The 17,376-nt window shown below is 35.2% G+C and overlaps 2 protein-coding genes across 3 annotated transcripts; both read left to right on the forward strand.

The window, feature by feature from the left end:
• Window positions 1-2,397: 2,397 nt before the first annotated feature.
• LOC122296953 lies at window positions 2,398-7,562 on the forward strand. 2 transcript variants are annotated; one of them, XM_043106751.1, is made up of 3 exons: window positions 2,398-2,809; window positions 2,903-3,118; window positions 5,531-7,028. In XM_043106751.1, exons 1-3 carry the CDS (start codon window positions 2,576-2,578, stop codon window positions 5,603-5,605), a joined length of 525 nt encoding a protein of 174 aa, XP_042962685.1. In that variant the 5' UTR covers window positions 2,398-2,575; the 3' UTR covers window positions 5,606-7,028. The 2 variants fall into 2 exon arrangements, with proteins under 2 accessions (XP_042962685.1, XP_042962689.1); XM_043106755.1 differs by lacking the exon at window positions 5,531-7,028 and adding an exon at window positions 7,043-7,562 and having other exon boundaries at window positions 2,402-2,809.
• Window positions 7,563-9,558: 1,996 nt separating this feature from the next.
• LOC122296966 (plant-specific TFIIB-related protein 1) lies at window positions 9,559-12,884 on the forward strand. The gene is made up of 3 exons (XM_043106762.1): window positions 9,559-10,226; window positions 11,019-11,177; window positions 11,862-12,884. The coding sequence occupies exons 1-3, from the start codon at window positions 9,639-9,641 to the stop codon at window positions 12,672-12,674; spliced, it is 1,560 nt and encodes a 519-aa protein (XP_042962696.1). The 5' UTR covers window positions 9,559-9,638; the 3' UTR covers window positions 12,675-12,884.
• The last annotated feature ends 4,492 nt before the right edge of the window (window positions 12,885-17,376 follow it).

Here is a 17,376-nt window from a genome sequence, read left to right on the forward strand (position 1 = left end):
AATTTGTTCTTTACAGCGTGCATAAAGAAAAAGGTTACATATCTCCTTTTCAACTTTTGGTTCAGACAATTGTTTACAATAAATAGCTTTTAGTGTGTCATCTACTGCCTTAATACTAAGAAGTGGTAAGTTTTGAGGATTGATGGTTTTTGCCTCTGAGAATAAGTTAAATATGCTGAATGGCGATTTTTTATAAAGCTCTTTTATTCTGACTCATGTTGGATCCCACACTGGCAATCGAAATTAATGTGGCAAGATCAAATTATTGGGTTAGGTGTCACACTGTCACCATTCCAAACCCATGAAAGATTCCAGGATCATCCTGACCAAATATTTGCGCTTGTCCACTGTAGAAGCTATTCACCGACAGGAGTCGGCTGCTTACCTTTCCAAGATGGAAGTATAGAGGATGACAATGACCGCTGAAGAAATGATTCAAACAAATCAGATTATTCAGAAACAAGGTCTTGTAAGTTTGAACGGTAAGCAACTTAAGTTAATTTTTATAAAGATCTCAACCAGTAAGTGGAAAGATTACAGCTAAAGGTCCCAGGTGCTCTCAGCATTTAGCATCGGCATATGTAATGCTTTTGCCAACTTGGAGTCTTCGTCCGGGTTTTGGACAAGGTACTTAGATGTACCTGGCTGGATTTCAAATTCGAGATAAATTTCAGGTTGGGTTATCCGGATTATGACTCAGGCTAGAGTTCAAATTAATCTAATTTTTACAACCCATAAATCTGGGTTCTGGTTTATTATACCTTCTTCTTCTTGTTTTTTTTTTTTTTAATAAAAGTTTATATTATTAAAAAAAATTTGAAGAAAAAGATAATGCTGAAAAACATATTTTTTTTAATCTAAAAGCCTAAATTCTAATACAATTTTTTTAAGAAAAACGGTTGTAAAGCATATATATTTTTTATATATAAAACAACTAATTGCCTTTTTAACTAAATGCATCTAAAAAAAGAAATTTAATATTTATCATATAAAATGCATGCAATAATGCAATTCACTTTATATTAAATTATTTGGTATTTATATGTTACATTATAAAATACAAAATCACAATAAATAAAAATTATATTTTAAAAGTGGATTGTTAAATTACATATCAAAATAACATGTTATTATATCAACTTCATTTGTATTGACCCATATCGTATAATATACATGACTTGACAAGACACGAATATAATCCGTTAACATAATTTGTCAGCCCTATGCAGGACGCAAGAAACATGATTGTTGGAAAGAAGAAGGGTTGTCAGAAGATAGTTAGATGGAAAAGCTAGATATTTGGTTGGTTATTAAAATATTTATATGGAATTCTAGATGTGTTTAGTCAAAAAATTTTAGTTAGTAATATTAAATTGCCATTTAAAATATAATTGTTTAAGCACGAAAAATATTAGAATATGATTATTAATTAACATATGATCGGTAGAAATGTAAAATATGGTAAAAATAAATTAGATAAAAAATATAAATATTAAACTAGAAATATTTTATTATTATATAAAGAGTATTTAGCTAATCTAATATGTGAATAGATTTTGAATATAATAGATAAAAGGCAAAACATATGATATTAGCTAAATAATGACTTTGTATTTGCCTATTTCAATGCTAATGCTTTTAGCATTAAAAGATGGCCTATCCAGCTTAAATGGAGTTATCAATATACAGTTATTTATAAAAATTAATACATGTGTACTTATTTTTACAATCTTTTGTATAATCATGTCTTAAAATTATTTTATAAAATATGATTGTGAAAATGATTATAGTGCGTGTTATAAAGATTTTAATAATAGTAATACTCTTGTGACAAGCGACTCATATGCATATGATTTACAAATTGAAAACAATTGATTATTGATATCCGGTTGTCGTGACATTAAAATTAAGAGTTTTGTTACATAAAATTATTTTTACGTACTTTTTGAATATTCTATTAATGTGTTTAGTCAAAATAATCATTTTATATTAAAAAATGACGCGACTAATTATATTAGTAGAGTATATAATAAGTACGCAAAAATGACAAAAAATAAAATTTTTATAAAATTAATTACGTAAATATTAATGGAATCATTTTCATCCACAATTGAGTCAATTCGGTTATCTTCAATAATATATAAGTAGTTATGTTTTAAATAATAAATATATAAAATCACTCCAAACATATCACTACTGAAAAGGACAAAAATATACAACCAAAACTAGCTGCTTTTATAACAGCAAGTAGTATACCCGCCATAAATCAACGGTCCATATCATCCGGTCGAGTCCAACAACTTCAATCAAGTAAAGTCAACCCAAACCAAAAATCATATGATGTGATGGCCCGCGTGACGTCCATACTATCTATGTATGCATGCACTACGCTAGTTGACCCCTCCATTTCAAGCAAAATCTTGGTTCTCTTTTGCCTTCCCTAATCCGAGTCCACCTGATACTCATCGGACTGAAGAAGAAAGCATTAGAAATTCTGGAAGTGTGTTCATTAAGCAAATCAAATTATTCAAATTCAACTTCCCAGGAATCTGCATTTTTTCTCTCATTGATCGATATGAAGGATGACGATGCCCTTCCGACAATGACGACGCCTAATTGTAAGAAAGAGAGCTCCGATTCGAGTCTCTTCGGTAAGGGCCGGTATAAGTTCTGGGCATTCGCCGCAATTTTGTTGCTCGCATTTTGGTCAATGTTAACCGGTACAGTCACTCTCCGTTGGTCTGCCGGTAACCTCAACCGTCTCTCCGACGACCTCGATAACCCCATCCGCGACGATCTCGACGTCCTTGTAAACTTCTCTTTTAGTCTCGCGTGCTCTGCATTCTCTTTGCGTGGTGTTGGGTCTTTGGTTCGAATTTTGATCTATTTTCTTGGCGTGCAGGAAATGGAGGAGAGGGAGAAGGTGGTGAAGCACATGTGGGACGTGTACACCAACAGCCGTCGGATCAGATTACCGAGGTTCTGGGAGGAGGCCTTCAATGCTGCCTACGAGGATTTGACCAGCGACGCCCCTGGTGTTAGACAGGCCGCCATTACTGAGATCGCTAAGATGTCTGTGCGCTCCGTTCATCTCGATCCTCCTCCCGTCCAATCAACGGTTCGTATCTTCTTCCCTTCGTCTTTTTCTTAGCGTTGTGGATGGGTAACTTCCTGGAGAGCTTCATTTGGGTATTTTCGCTAAATTATGATTCAATAATTCGGCGGTTCGAACTGATTATTCTGCTTGCAAATTTTCTGCCATCTACAACTAGTATTTGTTATGTTTCCATTTAATAGTCAAATCTGCTCGTCCAACTGCTCCATAAACTAAAAGATAGGGGATAGAAAGCTTTCCATGTTTTTTAATCAACTACGTAATGTGGGCTTGGAATGAAGAGAAGAGTGATGTTTAGGCGTTTAGCAAGTAAAGTTGGTCGAATGGATGCGGAAGTTCAGATGTGTTGTTTCCATTGTGAAGTTGTGCTGTTGGGGATGGGAAAACTCCGCTAATTCGAATGCCAACAAGTCTTAGATTTTATGTGTACGCGTTTGGTCTAAGATATTATTGATATTATTATGCATAATCTGTTTAATCTCACTGTTATAAACTTCTTCTGAGCCTGTTGTTAACTACGGATACCCCTTTTATCTTCATTGCGATTGGTTATATTGCTGTCTTAAACATTTTATAGTTCCTTTAAACTTCGTTTAGATGTCAGTGCTGTATTTGTTTTGACAGCTTGAATGCTTGAAGATGTTTTTCCTCTTCTCTCTTCCACTTTCCCGTAGATCTCCATCATTGCTACATTTTCTTTGGAATATTCACCTAAATTTGATCTACATTGTACTTTTTCCTTGAACACTACACATTACCCCCAATCTGAAGCTTTTTCACCAGATGTCTTCTGTTACTGAGAACTAGGTTTTCCCCACGGAAATTGTGTTTATGAAAATTTACTTGTTGACATAACAATCATCTTAGCTGTAAAACTTTATGGTTTGTACAATCAGCTTTTTGTTCGGTCTTTTGGGTGGGGCAGGGTATTATTTTAAGTTATGTGGGCAACATAGGCTACAAGATGATCTAAATTTATTTTTTCACTTTTGTTTTGTAAGGTAGTAATTCATTAAACTGCAAAAGGAATGGGGACAAACCAAGCATGTGTTATGTATAGAAGAGAACCGCGAAAAAACATGTAAAAAACAATGATCCAAACTTTGATAGGTGTATTTTAGCTAGGTTGTGAGAAACAATTAGTTGCGACCATCCAAGCTAAAAGCAATCTTAAGAATATTAACTTCAAACATTGTAGTCTAAGTGGATGCTGGATTTGATGGGTGGCCAACCAACGCACATGCCCATAGGCCTAACTAGAATACTTTTTTTGATTGGTAAACAGAGTTTTATTGAAAACAAGATTAGGCAAGGGCCCAAGTACATGGGACATGTACAAGAGTGTCACTCGTGTGTATTAATCTAGTGATACAAGAAATTCATGAAAATTATTGCCGTTAAAATCTGTTACAATCTACCAAATTATTCAAAAAGAAAGTTTTAAGCTCATCCATCAATCTCTTGCGATCTTCAAAGCTTCTTTCATTCGTCTCCCTCCAAAGACATCACCACATGCATAATGGGGCCATCTTCCATATTGCTGAAATGTGTGAATTGCCTTGAAGCCCTCTCCAAGATTATAGAAGATCAATCATCCTTCTCGACATCACTAAAGCTAGTCCCACTCTAGCAAAGAAGTCATTCCATAGGGTCATAGCAATCTCATAGAGTCACTAGGAGCATTAGGGCCCAAGGAAAGAAAACGGTTACTTCTGGATCAGGGATAATAAATAAAACTAATGCAAGATTTTTTTTTTCAAAACAAGATAAAATTGTCGGCCTACGAATGTGGTTTTGATTCTTTCGGTTATGCGAGAAGTTGTTAGATGATCAATGGACTCTCCACTCTTTTTGCACATGCCAACACCAATCCATGACTAAATAGAATATTGTGTATCAGTATTGTTAGATTCAAGTAGGAGTTCATGGCAGTTTTGCATGACTGGAAGTTTTGCATTTGTTGGCATGTGGATGAACACCTCTCTGTTATTTATGATGATTCATTTTAAACATCATTGATGGATTTGGCAGAAGACCCTAATTTTGTTTGTTTTCTGTGGATCCATAATAGGTTTACTAGGCTATTTTAAGCGCCTGTTACAATATCTTAAAGGCGGCATAAGTTTTACAAACCTTGTCTTAGAAAATTTATATTTCCTCTTCCCCTCTAATTAGCCCATAACTCCTGACCCGACAAAGATTTGCTTAAACCTGCTGTCCTTAGTTTTAAGAATATTAGTTCAAAATTAGTGTATATGAATAAGCAAGGTTTTTATTTATCCTATAAATATATGAATAACCAAGGGTTTTGGGCCATCTTTTCTTCAAAGCATAGATTTTTCTGGTTTTATCACAGATTAGGTAGAGTTATTATGTGGACCTGACGGGCTTGGTCTCCCTTTGTATTATTAATAGTTTAAGGAAAATCCGTGTGCCAAGGAACTGAGTGAGCCAAGTTATCTGCATGTTTTGGTCAATCCATTCTGCTAGAGGGAGGACACACCTTGAATTTTCACAGGTCAGAATATATGAAAGTGATGAAAGTGATGAGCATATTGCATGACTTTAAAGTGCTGTCTGGAGCTATCCAACTAATCACCACGTCTGTATTTTAAATATGCTTTGTTACAAATAATCCAGCCAAAGTTATAGGAATTTGACCTAAGACAATTCCAAATAGCAAAACTTCAATCATTTCAATTGTTTGAAAGGAGAAAGGGGAGGTAAAATCTATTCGTAAATATTAATTCATATTGCACATGAATCTTAATGACCAAGAATTTATAATTGACACGGTAAGAAGCTATAGAATATCTGGAATAACACAGAGAGATTTTTTTTTAATGAATTATAACCTCACTAAACTGAATTAATTGGTAAATTTGCAATGTGGAGGTGGGCATGAAAGAGCCGAATGGTGTTATTTTATTATTTTTTGAGCATTTAGCTGTTCTCTCATTTTGTTTGTCTCAATATTTCATTTCCGATTACAAAAATGCAGGCAATAAGTTATTTTTTGTCGTTAAGTAATAGAACTCTATTTACAGAATGATACAATCTAGTGTACAGGAAGTTTACAAGAAATGCTGGAAGTTTACGGAGAAGTTATACCATCAATTTGAAATCCTGAGGTACAAAATGCAGAATGAAAGCCAAAGGATAACTGTAGACTTTCTTAAAAATCTCTTTGGCCCTCTGGTCTCTTGACCACAAAGAATTAAGATGGAAAATCTAGGATTAGCCTCCTGGACTGCTATGTATTGATTTTATGATAATCTTTTATGTTTATCTCGATTATTTGCTATTTATTTGATTGCAATACTTGTTTGGGGGCTATTATCTGCACTTGTGTGTCGGATATCTGCAACTCACCCTTCTGAAGGTATCTAATTTTTTTTTTTTTTTTATAAATAAATTAATTATATTGATCAAAGAATGGCAAAGCCAGTTACACAACTCTGATGCCCTAACTAGTTAGGCACATTAGAGACAAGAAAATCATGAAGGGCCATGCCATTAAAATCCACAGCTATGGCCCAACTACAAAGAGTCCTGAAGGTATCTAACTTTGTTCAAATTTGGGTAGGAGTCACAATTCAATTTAATAGCCTGTTTCGAGGATTTGGATAGAAAGGATATCATTGATGAGAGCATCGAAGTCTCATTTTATAACTTCAGAATTTGGTTTCTATGTGAATCTCATTCATCTAGATTGAAAATGATAAAAAAAAACTCACATCCTCGTTGTTTCCCGATTGTTTGAGATAATGTTATGATATTACCAATTTCATACAAGCCAATAAAAAAACAATTGTTTGAGATAATGTTTCCCGCTCTTTTCTTGTTGTTTACATATTGGGCCCCAGAAGTATTAACAGAAGTGTGTCGGTGCTTTTTTTTATTTTTTTCCTCTTTCTATATTGCCAGACTGCACGAGAATTGAGTAAGAGTTTGAAACGAGCAAAAAATGGCAGGGAAATGTAACCTCAACAGGTGATCATCGATGATGGGGATTCGAGGATCAAATCTTCACTGATCTGTACTACAAATGCTTATCCCTTACCCAAAGTTTGTGAAGGTAGTGATGCCCGAATCCTACTCAGTTCGTAGGTAGTTTCATAGTGAAGAGAAACTACCTATTTAATTAGGTTATTGTTCTTACAAATTTTTGTTGTCACAATATTTCCACGCGGGTAGTGAATTGATAGGTTGTAGATCATTCAAGTGAACAAATATTTTTGATCAGTTTTTATTTGAATTCCAGGAAAAGAATTTCAAAAACTGTGTTGAATAGGATTTCCTTGCTTGCATGGACAGGCATGTAAGTTAAGCATTGATGTCTTGATTAAATATGTTCAGAGAAATGCTTGTTGGAGCAGGTTGAGTCCACTTCTGTTGTATGAATGACATGTTCCAGCTATTAAGGGGCGTAATGCTTGCTGCTTCAGTTGTCTCATGGCATTGATTTAATAAATTCAGAAGGAACATATATTGGAGGGGTGGATTTGTTTCTCTTTTCTTGAGAAATGGTTTAATCACAAAGAGGTCTCATAAAAATAAACTTATAAATTGATGTGGTTTAATATAGTAGTTAGATTGTAAAACTATTTTTATTATAAAATAGATTTAAGGTATAATATAAAGTCATATTCTTTTTAGTTGTAGTAGTTGTGTTCTCTTAATTCTGCATTGTAAAATCATCTCAAATGAAAATAAAACACGCAAACATAGAATTGCTTGCCCTTGTCAAGTTCATGTATGGACCTCCCAATTCTGTTAATACTAAAACGAGGAATGGTTTAGAATATGGGACTGTGAACTAAATTGTCTTTGTCCACTTCAATATGTTCCCTAACTCAATATGTATATATCGTGGAATGATGAGAGGATGATAAGAAAAGATATAAAGAATAAAAATAGCTTTGCTACGCACAACCATGGTGTGAAACCTCTAGGGAATCAGCTGCCACATCAACCGTTAAAAACAAAAAATTAAATGGAACTTCGTCTTCTCGGTAGAGACTCGCTCGGTTTGCTTTTTGTTTTTGTTCAAAAAGTGGGTGCTTGCAGATAAATTTTCTCCTAGATTGCTTTTTGTGTAATCTTTGCCTCATTACACTGTGTTCTCTCCTTTCTATTTCCCCGTCACCTCTACTATCCAGAATTTTCTTCTTCTACTTCTTCTCAGTCTATTATTTTGATTTTTCTTTCATTTGCATTTGTAACTTATTTCTCAGGCGATTTGTGCGTTTTCTACTCTATTCTATTACTCCTTCCTCTAGAAATAAGAAAGAAAACAAAGGGTTATTCAAGTTGTTCTGTGGGTAATCCTTCTCAAGATTTTTTTAAAGTTGGTGGTGAATTGTTTGGAAATGTGGCATTGCGAGCCACTGTAGTTTGCGGATTCAAGCTTGCAGATTCAAGGTGCGAGAACAGGTAGAACAAGAGAGCATGAGAAAAGCTCTGATTTTGCATAACGGAAAGAGGAAATGGATAAGTCTCGGCCAAAACATGGATTTTTTTTTTTTAGTACTTTGTGGTAAGTTGTTCTGGGAGAGATCATTTGAAAATGATCTCGATTGATCCATACTTGGAGTGCTTCAGAAGCCTTCACAATAGATTTCTCAGAAGTTTCCATTCAGGTAGGGGAGGCAGAGACTTGAATCACATAGAATTTATATTTGAAAAACAAAAACCTCACAAAAGGATAAATTTTTGTTCAGAAGAAGTTTTGTGTTTGGGTGTTGAGAGTATCTCAATATTTTTTAACATACTCCATTACTATTTATTACTTTTCCTATACTTTTTATTACTATTCACAACATACCTCAACATTTTTTACCTACTTTTTTACTCCTATTCACAATATATTTTTTCACATGCCTTTGTATCTGGTTCAACCAAAAAAGTTATTTTCTTGAAGATCTGGTTGAGGAGAGTGAGAGAAGAGGGGCTGTCGTATGTGGTAGAGGAAATGGGAGATAAGAGTGTTGGAAAGAATTAAGAAAGTAGGAAACCAAATGGAGAGAAGTAAGAAACTATGAAAAAATATTTTTTTTTAATTAACACGTGTGTCCGGTTACACGAAGTTTCCAAAATCAGTTACAATAAGAGTTTATTTATGAGTTTTGTTACGTATAAGTAAAATTGCGTACTAATATTGATTCTTTCATATTTTAAATTTAAATTAATATTATTTTTAATAAAATCTATTTTTTTATCAATCACATTAAATTAATGCATATATTAGTATACAATTATTCTTGCAACTAGATTTTTCCATTATCTATTATCTAATCTACATCTTAAATGATGTCTTATTTAAATTGTTAATTTATAAAACATCATTGGAAAAAAAACAAATTATATATATATATATATATAAAAGGAAAAAATTTTTTTAAAAAAAATAGCAGCGAACCAAATCAGGCCATCACACTACTTGACCCGATTGGCAAGTAGACCGTCCCAATTCCCACGTATAGCTCAGCTCCAAACCTTCAACTCGCACGCCGCTGAAGCAATGAAGTGCCCGTACTGCTCGTCGGCGCAGGGACGGTGCGCTACCACCAGCTCCGGCCGTTCGATATCGGAGTGCGCGTCGTGCGGCCGCGTGATCGAAGAGCGACAATCGCAGCCACACCACCTCTTCCACCTCCGCTCCCAAGACAACCCTCTCTTCCTCGTCACCTCCGACCTCCCCTCCCTCGACCCCCACCACCACGATCGCGTCGGCGAAGAAGATCCTTTCGAGCCCACCGGCTTCATCACCGCCTTCTCCACCTGGTCCCTTGAGTCCAGCCCTCTCTTTCTCCGCTCCTGCCTCTCTTTCTCCGGCCACCTCGCTGAGCTTGAGCGCATCCTTGAATCTTCTTCTTCTTCTTCTTCTTCGTCCTCTTCGACGGTTGTGGTCGATAATCTGAGAGCCTACATGCAAATTATCGACGTAGCCTCGATTCTGGGTTTGGACCACGAGATATCCGACCACGCGTTTCAGCTATTTAGGGATTGTTGCTCCGCTACTTGTTTGAGGAATCGTAGCGTGGAGGCGCTTGCCACTGCTGCTCTTGTCCAGGCCATTAGAGAGGCCCAAGAGCCCAGGACCCTCCAGGTACCTCATAATTTCATTCTAGTTCTCTAATTTTTTTGTATGAGTAAAATTCTAGTTCTCCTATTACTCTATTTCTTTGTCCTTGTTTTATCATCTGGTATAAGGTTATCTCGGTATTGTGGAAGTAATTGGTGCAACTAGGGCTAGGATTTTGAGGAACGTGAAGCTATTTGCTTGCTCTTTCACATTGTAGTATTCGGATTTTGTTTGTATCATTCTTTCGCTTTATTATTATTATTTTCTGATAAGTAAAGTAAAACTTTATTAGTACAAGTATATAGGCATAGCCCAAGTACACCGCGAGTATACAACAGAAAACACCTAAATACAAGCTAGAGCTAGAAAAGGAAACAAGAAAATTTTTGTTAATATGATTTTGAATCATAAGCTCTAAAATTCGGGCTGTTCTCCTTTATATGCAGTGTTACAAGGAGAGTTAAAATGACGGAACATATATTTGTGTTTGTGGGACAAAATTTTGTGAAAGAGAAAACAACTGGTGGTTTATCCATATTTTGTTGCGGTCTATATCAGAAATCTTTGTTGTATTTGACTCAGTATCTTGATGGGATTTCGTATCTTGATGGGATTTCCTCTTCCCTCTGGCTGGCAATCTTGTTTCCATGTCAGTGTAGATTGCATCCACTGTGTTTTCTTGGCACAACCTGCCATTAAGTACAAATTCAGCCATAGTTATTTCAGTCGTTGCTTATATATGAAAGCTCCTCTATCCTTTATATGTGTCACTTCAAGTAATCTTTACCAATGCTTGATATCTGATTTTGCATGCAGGAAATCTCAATTGCGGCGAATGTACCCCAGAAGGAGATCGGGAAGTACATCAAGATACTTGGAGAAGCTTTACAACTAAGTCAGCCCATTAACAGCAATTCCATATCAGTCCATATGCCAAGGTTTTGCACGCTTCTCCAGCTCAACAAATCTGCTCAGGTACATTTCTTTGTTTGCAGAATACTGAGTTGGATGACTTGGGAAAAACTCCTGCACTAGAAAACCCTTGATATACCATGTGGTATGGTAATCATACATTAGGTAGATGACAGCAATATGCAGCCAAAAAGATTTTGGGAAAATGGGTAGAGTTGTATAAAAGGGAATTGTCTATTAATGGATTAGACGAGTTGGGAGACTGAAGAAAAAGAAAAGGAACGGTAATAACATCAAGAGGAATTTCCTGTGCACCCCCGGGATTAATCGGGACTTTGCTCTAGGATACCCAGTGCCCAATCAAAAAGGCATCAAGAGGAGTTTCACAACTTTTTTATTTCAAATGGTTGCAAGATCTTACTCTGATTTTGCAGTTTCATGATGTCTGTTACACCAAAACCTTGTTTTTCTGGACATTCAGAAGACGTATTTGGTCACCTTCTAGTTCACATATGAAGAGTTTGTTAATTGATACAATGACGTGTCTGCACTTTCTTTTTCCCAATCATCAGTCGGGTTTATGGTTGTGTAAACCTTTTTTCATAGGAATGGTCTGTGATTCCTGTTGGTGGTGTTGAAATTTGATTTGAAACTGTTTTTATATAGAAGTTTGCTCTATTGAGAATTTATGCCCCCTCTATCTTTTCATTTTGATCACGGCTGACCATGGCCTGCATATCATTTTAGGAGCTTGCAACTCACATCGGAGAAGTTGTTATCAATAAATGCTTCTGCACTCGAAGGAATCCTATTAGCATCTCTGCAGCGGCTATTTATTTGGCCTGCCAACTAGAAGACAAACGCAAAACCCAGGCAGAGATCTGTAAGGTGACAGGCCTCACTGAGGTCACTCTTCGTAAGGTCTACAAGGAGCTATTAGAAAATTGGGATGATTTGCTACCATCTAATTACACTCCTGCTGTTCCCCCAGAGAGAGCTTTTCCCACAACTGTGATTGCTTCAGGCCGTACTTCAGCAACTAAAGTTGATTTATTCGAATCGACTTCTTCACTGGACAGAGACAAGCAGCTAGAAATTAAAGCTAACAAGCCAAATGAGGTCCCAGACACGGGCCATCAGGTTAGGGCAAAAGAGGAAGCTGAAAGTAGAGGCAACTCCTACGTGCTGAACAGACCACAAACGCTCTGGCAACCCCAAACTCCTCTTGGGATGTCTGGCCCTAGGACAGTAAGTGAAAAGAATCAGAATATTACTCGAGGAACGGACATTAATGAGCTGCACCCTAACCGTCAAGAGTTAGAGCAGAAGGCAGATCAGGACACAAATCACGTGACCAATCCCCTGAAGCCAAACCAACTTGTAAATCCGCCAACTTTGAGTGCAAGTTCTGTTTCCCGGCAGTTTTGGCCCCCACCTATTTCCGGGCCTTCAAATGTTCGATATGTTCAGCCACCAAATGTAGTTTCAGGTTATTCTGAACATAAAGGAACTGGGAATCAAAATGGAAGTAGAAATCGCAATCAGTGTAGGGATCCCTAGCCACAGAAGCGTATACTGTCTTGTTTCGGTCGTGTATTTACCTGTAGAATACTAACGTTTCCTACGAACTCTTTTGATTCTCTATTTCTCATAGCAGTTCATTGCCAAATCTAGAATGTTTCATGTTTTAGCAAATCTCAGGTGTTAGGTTTAGTAGGTTGCCTTAGAACTGATGATTGATGAAACGAAATTATGTCTGGTTGATGATCTCGAAAGCGCTTATAGCTCGTATCTGTTTGTTTTCATATTAGCTACATTTGTGAGGAGCAAAAGACCATTGCTGCAGGGGTCTATTGTGAATTTGGAGGAAAACATTGATTTGGAGTGGCTTTTTATTGTCCAGCTATCCAAGAAACATTCGAATCACATGACACGCTGCGTTTGGTATTCATGCCGCTTGTTTGAATTTTGTACGAATCAAAGGATCGCACAGCAAGCAGAAGTACGCCGGCGCATATCAAATTGAGAAAATGAAAAGTAGATTATTTTCATTTTCTTGGCTTGTTTCGATTTTTTATTTTTTTAAATACATGATATTAGTTTCATGAAGACATACAGTAACTTTTACTTTTACGTATTTTTTACGTAATTTATTGATATGATTGGTGAACAATGTTTTGGAACGGTCGAACTGTTTTTAGCCTTTTAACAGCCTCCAATAATAAGATTCCATCTCAGCATTGCATAAGTTAAAGCAATGAGGAGCACCGCATGAGATTGCTAGCTAGAATTAAACGTCATGCGAGCGAATTGTTTCCTCTTCTCCCTCTTCTACCAGACAAGTTGGGCTTGTTACTTCCACCAGCCGTTGCCACCACTACCAGAACATTGCTAGCAGTTCAACACAACCAGTTCTTCATCCTACCCAACCAGTCCGTGTATTCTATTTTACAGAAATCACCGATTGCTGTAAACTTAAAATAAAACTCTTCAAATTGAAAATAAATAATATTTTAGTTTCTCAGGTAGGTTATTTTACAGAAATTATGAATTTGAATCACCGAACCACTACTTTTTTCTTCTCCATAATCCAATATTGCTTAGTACGTGGGATACCTTTAACATCCTAGTTGTGGTTTGAGGAGACCCACATCTATGGTTTGAGCACAAGACCCCAGATGAGCACCAATATAACGACGGTGGGTGGATTTCTATAGCTTTGCGGCGTCGAGAGGGGATGGATGGACAGAGAGAAGAGCTATGGGGTCTCTATGTCAAGGGTGAACAAGGGGAGAAAATCAGGATGAAGTTAATGGCCAAAAAAAAGGCACTGACAAGACCATAAAGAACAGCCTCTTGTAAAATCAGGTTGTTTTTACACAAAATCAGGTTGTTTTGTGTAAAAACAACCTCTTGTAAAAATATTATTATGTAAAATGTTATGAAAAATTATGTGTGTTTATCATTTTTCAAAAGGCCGAAAGACCAAATCTCGAGTTAGAAAATCTTATCCTCAAATGTTGGGGTAGATGACTAATTTAGCAATTTGTTTTGTTTGGTACTATTGTATAAATATATCTACTATATATAAAGTGTAAATCCACTTGCTACAATATTTCCGTCAAATTTTTTTCAATTTTATCCTTCTTTTTATTGTTAAATTACGTCCTCATTATTTTTATCTTTCCAATTTTATCCCTCTTTTACCAAATTCAACAAGTTTTATTTGTTGTTTTGTTTCACTGCCCAACTATTATTGTCTATTTACATTTATGTTGTTATCGCTCCATCTGTCAGATTGAAACTTCTTCACGACTGAAATCTGTCTATTTCGAATTGCTCCTCCTAATCTTGGCATTCCCTGGTAGGCATAGGAGACTCAGGAGAGTGGATCGGCACGATGGGGAGAGAAATATGGGTCATGAATTGAACCTCATTGCCTTCACTGTCGTCTTCTTCTGTTGCTACAGCTCCAGTAAGTGCTTCTCCTTGACATTAAAATTTATACATATTAAATTCGACATGGTCAGGACATATTCACACACATTAAAATTAAACAATGAAATCTTCACAAATATGGGAGGAAGACACTAAGAAACAGAGGGAGAGAGAACTCAAGAAACAACCAAATTGAAGAACCAAATCTTCTCAATACATGAAAGCCAAAAAAGAGAAACAGAGGCATACACATTAAAATTGAGGAACCCAATAAAACTATTTCAAGGTTACAGGATCGATACTCCGAGACATCCCAACCACGATTCATCTTACCACACGGCTTGGCGGCCCCAGTGTCACGACCCGACAAAAGAAACAGATCCCAGAGGCAAACAGAGACACAACAAACAACAGATCCAACCGAAAAACCCAAAAATATCCATGAAAAAAAATTACCCAAACAGAGTGCCTTAATACACACGAGATGGTGAAATAAACCTGAAACTGCTCTTGACATGAAGATCCCATCGACAGAAAAGAAAGGGGATGAACAAAAAAAATTCAAAAAACACCCCCACAAGAAAGAAAAAATAGATTTAACATGCAACCGAGAAACCAAAAAAAAAAAAAAAACTCCTTCAAAAATAAAATTTTAGAAATTTACCCTTTTCTTCAAAGGCAACGACGGAGAGGCCGTAAGGGAAGAGTGGTTGTCGCCGACTAGGCACAACGAATGCGACGATGGTGACTCATGGCTATAGATGTGGTGGTTGTGCGCAAAGGATCCGTGAGACAGAGAGCATGCGAGGGAGGAAGAGGGTGCTGCATCGGCTTGTGGAGGATAGGAAGGAGGTGGTGGCAGCAGCGAGCTTCTGATTGGTGCTGGCTGGAGGCAACGATGGTGGCTCATGAGAGCAGATTTGGTGGCTATGCATAGGGGATCCGTGAGAGAGAGAGAGAGAGAGAGAGAGAGAGAGAGAGAGAGAGAGAGAGAGAGAGAGAGAGAGAGAGAGAGAGAGAAATGTGTTGGAAGAAAATGATAAGTAGGGATATAAACTGTAACCAGAAAACCGGCTCGGACCAGACCAGTTGTGCTGGTTTTAGACCGGTCCAGTCTGGAACCGGTTTCATAAAATGTAAAACCGGCTGGAACTAGTCCGATTTCAATTTCGGTCATTTTTTAGACTGGACCAGTACTATTTAATATATTATTTATTTATTTATTTAATGTTATATATTATATACAATTTTTATATATAATATATAATAATATAAATTATAATTATATATAAGATAATGTTATTATAATTTATAAAATAAAAGTTTAATATTAAACATGAAAAATTTAATTGATCATATGCTCTAAATATATAATATTATAAATATATATTATTTATTAATAACATTTTATCATAGATTCATAAGAAGTAAGAACCAAAAAAGAAATAAAATCACTCAAATATTATTACTAAATTTTGATGGCCTAATACACTTAAAACTCTTTATATTTTTCCTGATAAATACATAAGACACTAGTAGATAAATATAAATTATATATATTAGCATATAATTTATGTAAAGCTATACTAAAGCTATATTAATAACATAATTTTTTAACATAGCAATTTTTTTTTTTTTCCATAGTAGTTTTTTTATATAGTAGTTTTTTTTTTTTTATAGCAAAATTTTTTGACATAGCAATTTTTTTTAAAACAGATTTTTTATGATAAATATGTATTTTATTAAAACTGAAAAATCAGACTGAATCGGATCAGAAACCGGTAAAACCGAAATATTGGTTTAGAAGGGCAATCGGTGCGTAGTCAATTTTGAAAAATATAAAACCGGTATCTACCGGTTCGTTCTTAAATTTTGTCCAAAATCGGACTAAACTGGACTGCTTACACCCCTAATGATAAGTGACGAAGAGAGGAGAAAGGGGAGAAATAGCTAGGGTTTTTGCTATAAATGGTGTCCCATAGAGTGCATCGGTTTGTGATAGAGGTAAAAGGCAAAAAAAATTCCTGACGGTGATAAGAAATTTTATTTTTTCAAAATCTAATAATAACTATTAAATATTATTTTTTAGATTAATAAAAAATGTGATATTCATAATATTATTAATAGAGTTATTAAAGACATCATTGATTTAAAAAAAAAAAAATCCATTTATTGCAGTATTTCATGCCGTTCAATTTTTTAGTCTACAAATACACAATGTATTTAAAGAATCTATTATTATTATTATTAATATGTTAATATAGTTTTATTTAACAAATATGACTATACAGCTTTTTGTTTTTCCTTTCTAATATGTTTTTTCGATAGATTTGCTGCTTTTGTTCTTAATCATGCTCTGCAATCTGCTTGTTCTCGATTTCTTCTCCTTCTACTATTTTATTTGTCTTTTACGTTGTGGTATGTTCTCTTATTTTTAATATGAAAAAAATCTTACTCTATTTTTTTATATTTATATAAATACACATGTATTTAAAAAAAATTGGTTCACATTAAATGTTTCTTATATGCATAATTTTTTTTTGAACTATAGTTTCCAATTAACTTTGTTTAAACGGCACAGGAAAGAAGGTGGGTTTTGTATATATTCTTGTGGTTGTTTTATATTTTAGAAAACAATAAATTTTAGAAAAAAATTGTTTCAATTTTGTAATAAAAATTTTGATATTTCCAAAATTTAATACTATTTGTTAAATATGAATTTTATATTAATAAAAAATGTGATATTCATAAAGTTATTAATAGAATATTAAAAACAATATTACTAACAGATTTAATTTATTGCTTTATTTTATTTTCTTGGACT

The sequence above is a fragment of the Carya illinoinensis genome, chromosome 2 (genome assembly GCF_018687715.1).
Source record: "Carya illinoinensis cultivar Pawnee chromosome 2, C.illinoinensisPawnee_v1, whole genome shotgun sequence".
Taxonomy (NCBI): Eukaryota; Viridiplantae; Streptophyta; class Magnoliopsida; order Fagales; family Juglandaceae; genus Carya; species Carya illinoinensis.

Excerpts from the sequence above, each read along its gene's own strand:
- LOC122296966 (XM_043106762.1), top strand. The coding sequence starts at position 9,639 with ATGAAGTGCCCGTACTGCTCGTCGGCGCAGGGACGGTGCGCTACCACC. Across the intron at positions 10,227-11,018 it reads AAGAGCCCAGGACCCTCCAG|GAAATCTCAATTGCGGCGAA; the intron begins GTACCTCATAAT and ends TTTTGCATGCAG. Across the intron at positions 11,178-11,861 it reads AGCTCAACAAATCTGCTCAG|GAGCTTGCAACTCACATCGG; the intron begins GTACATTTCTTT and ends ATATCATTTTAG.
- LOC122296953 (XM_043106751.1), top strand. The coding sequence starts at position 2,576 with ATGAAGGATGACGATGCCCTTCCGACAATGACGACGCCTAATTGTAAG. Across the intron at positions 2,810-2,902 it reads GCGACGATCTCGACGTCCTT|GAAATGGAGGAGAGGGAGAA; the intron begins GTAAACTTCTCT and ends CTTGGCGTGCAG. Across the intron at positions 3,119-5,530 it reads CTCCTCCCGTCCAATCAACG|TTTAAGGAAAATCCGTGTGC; the intron begins GTTCGTATCTTC and ends TATTATTAATAG.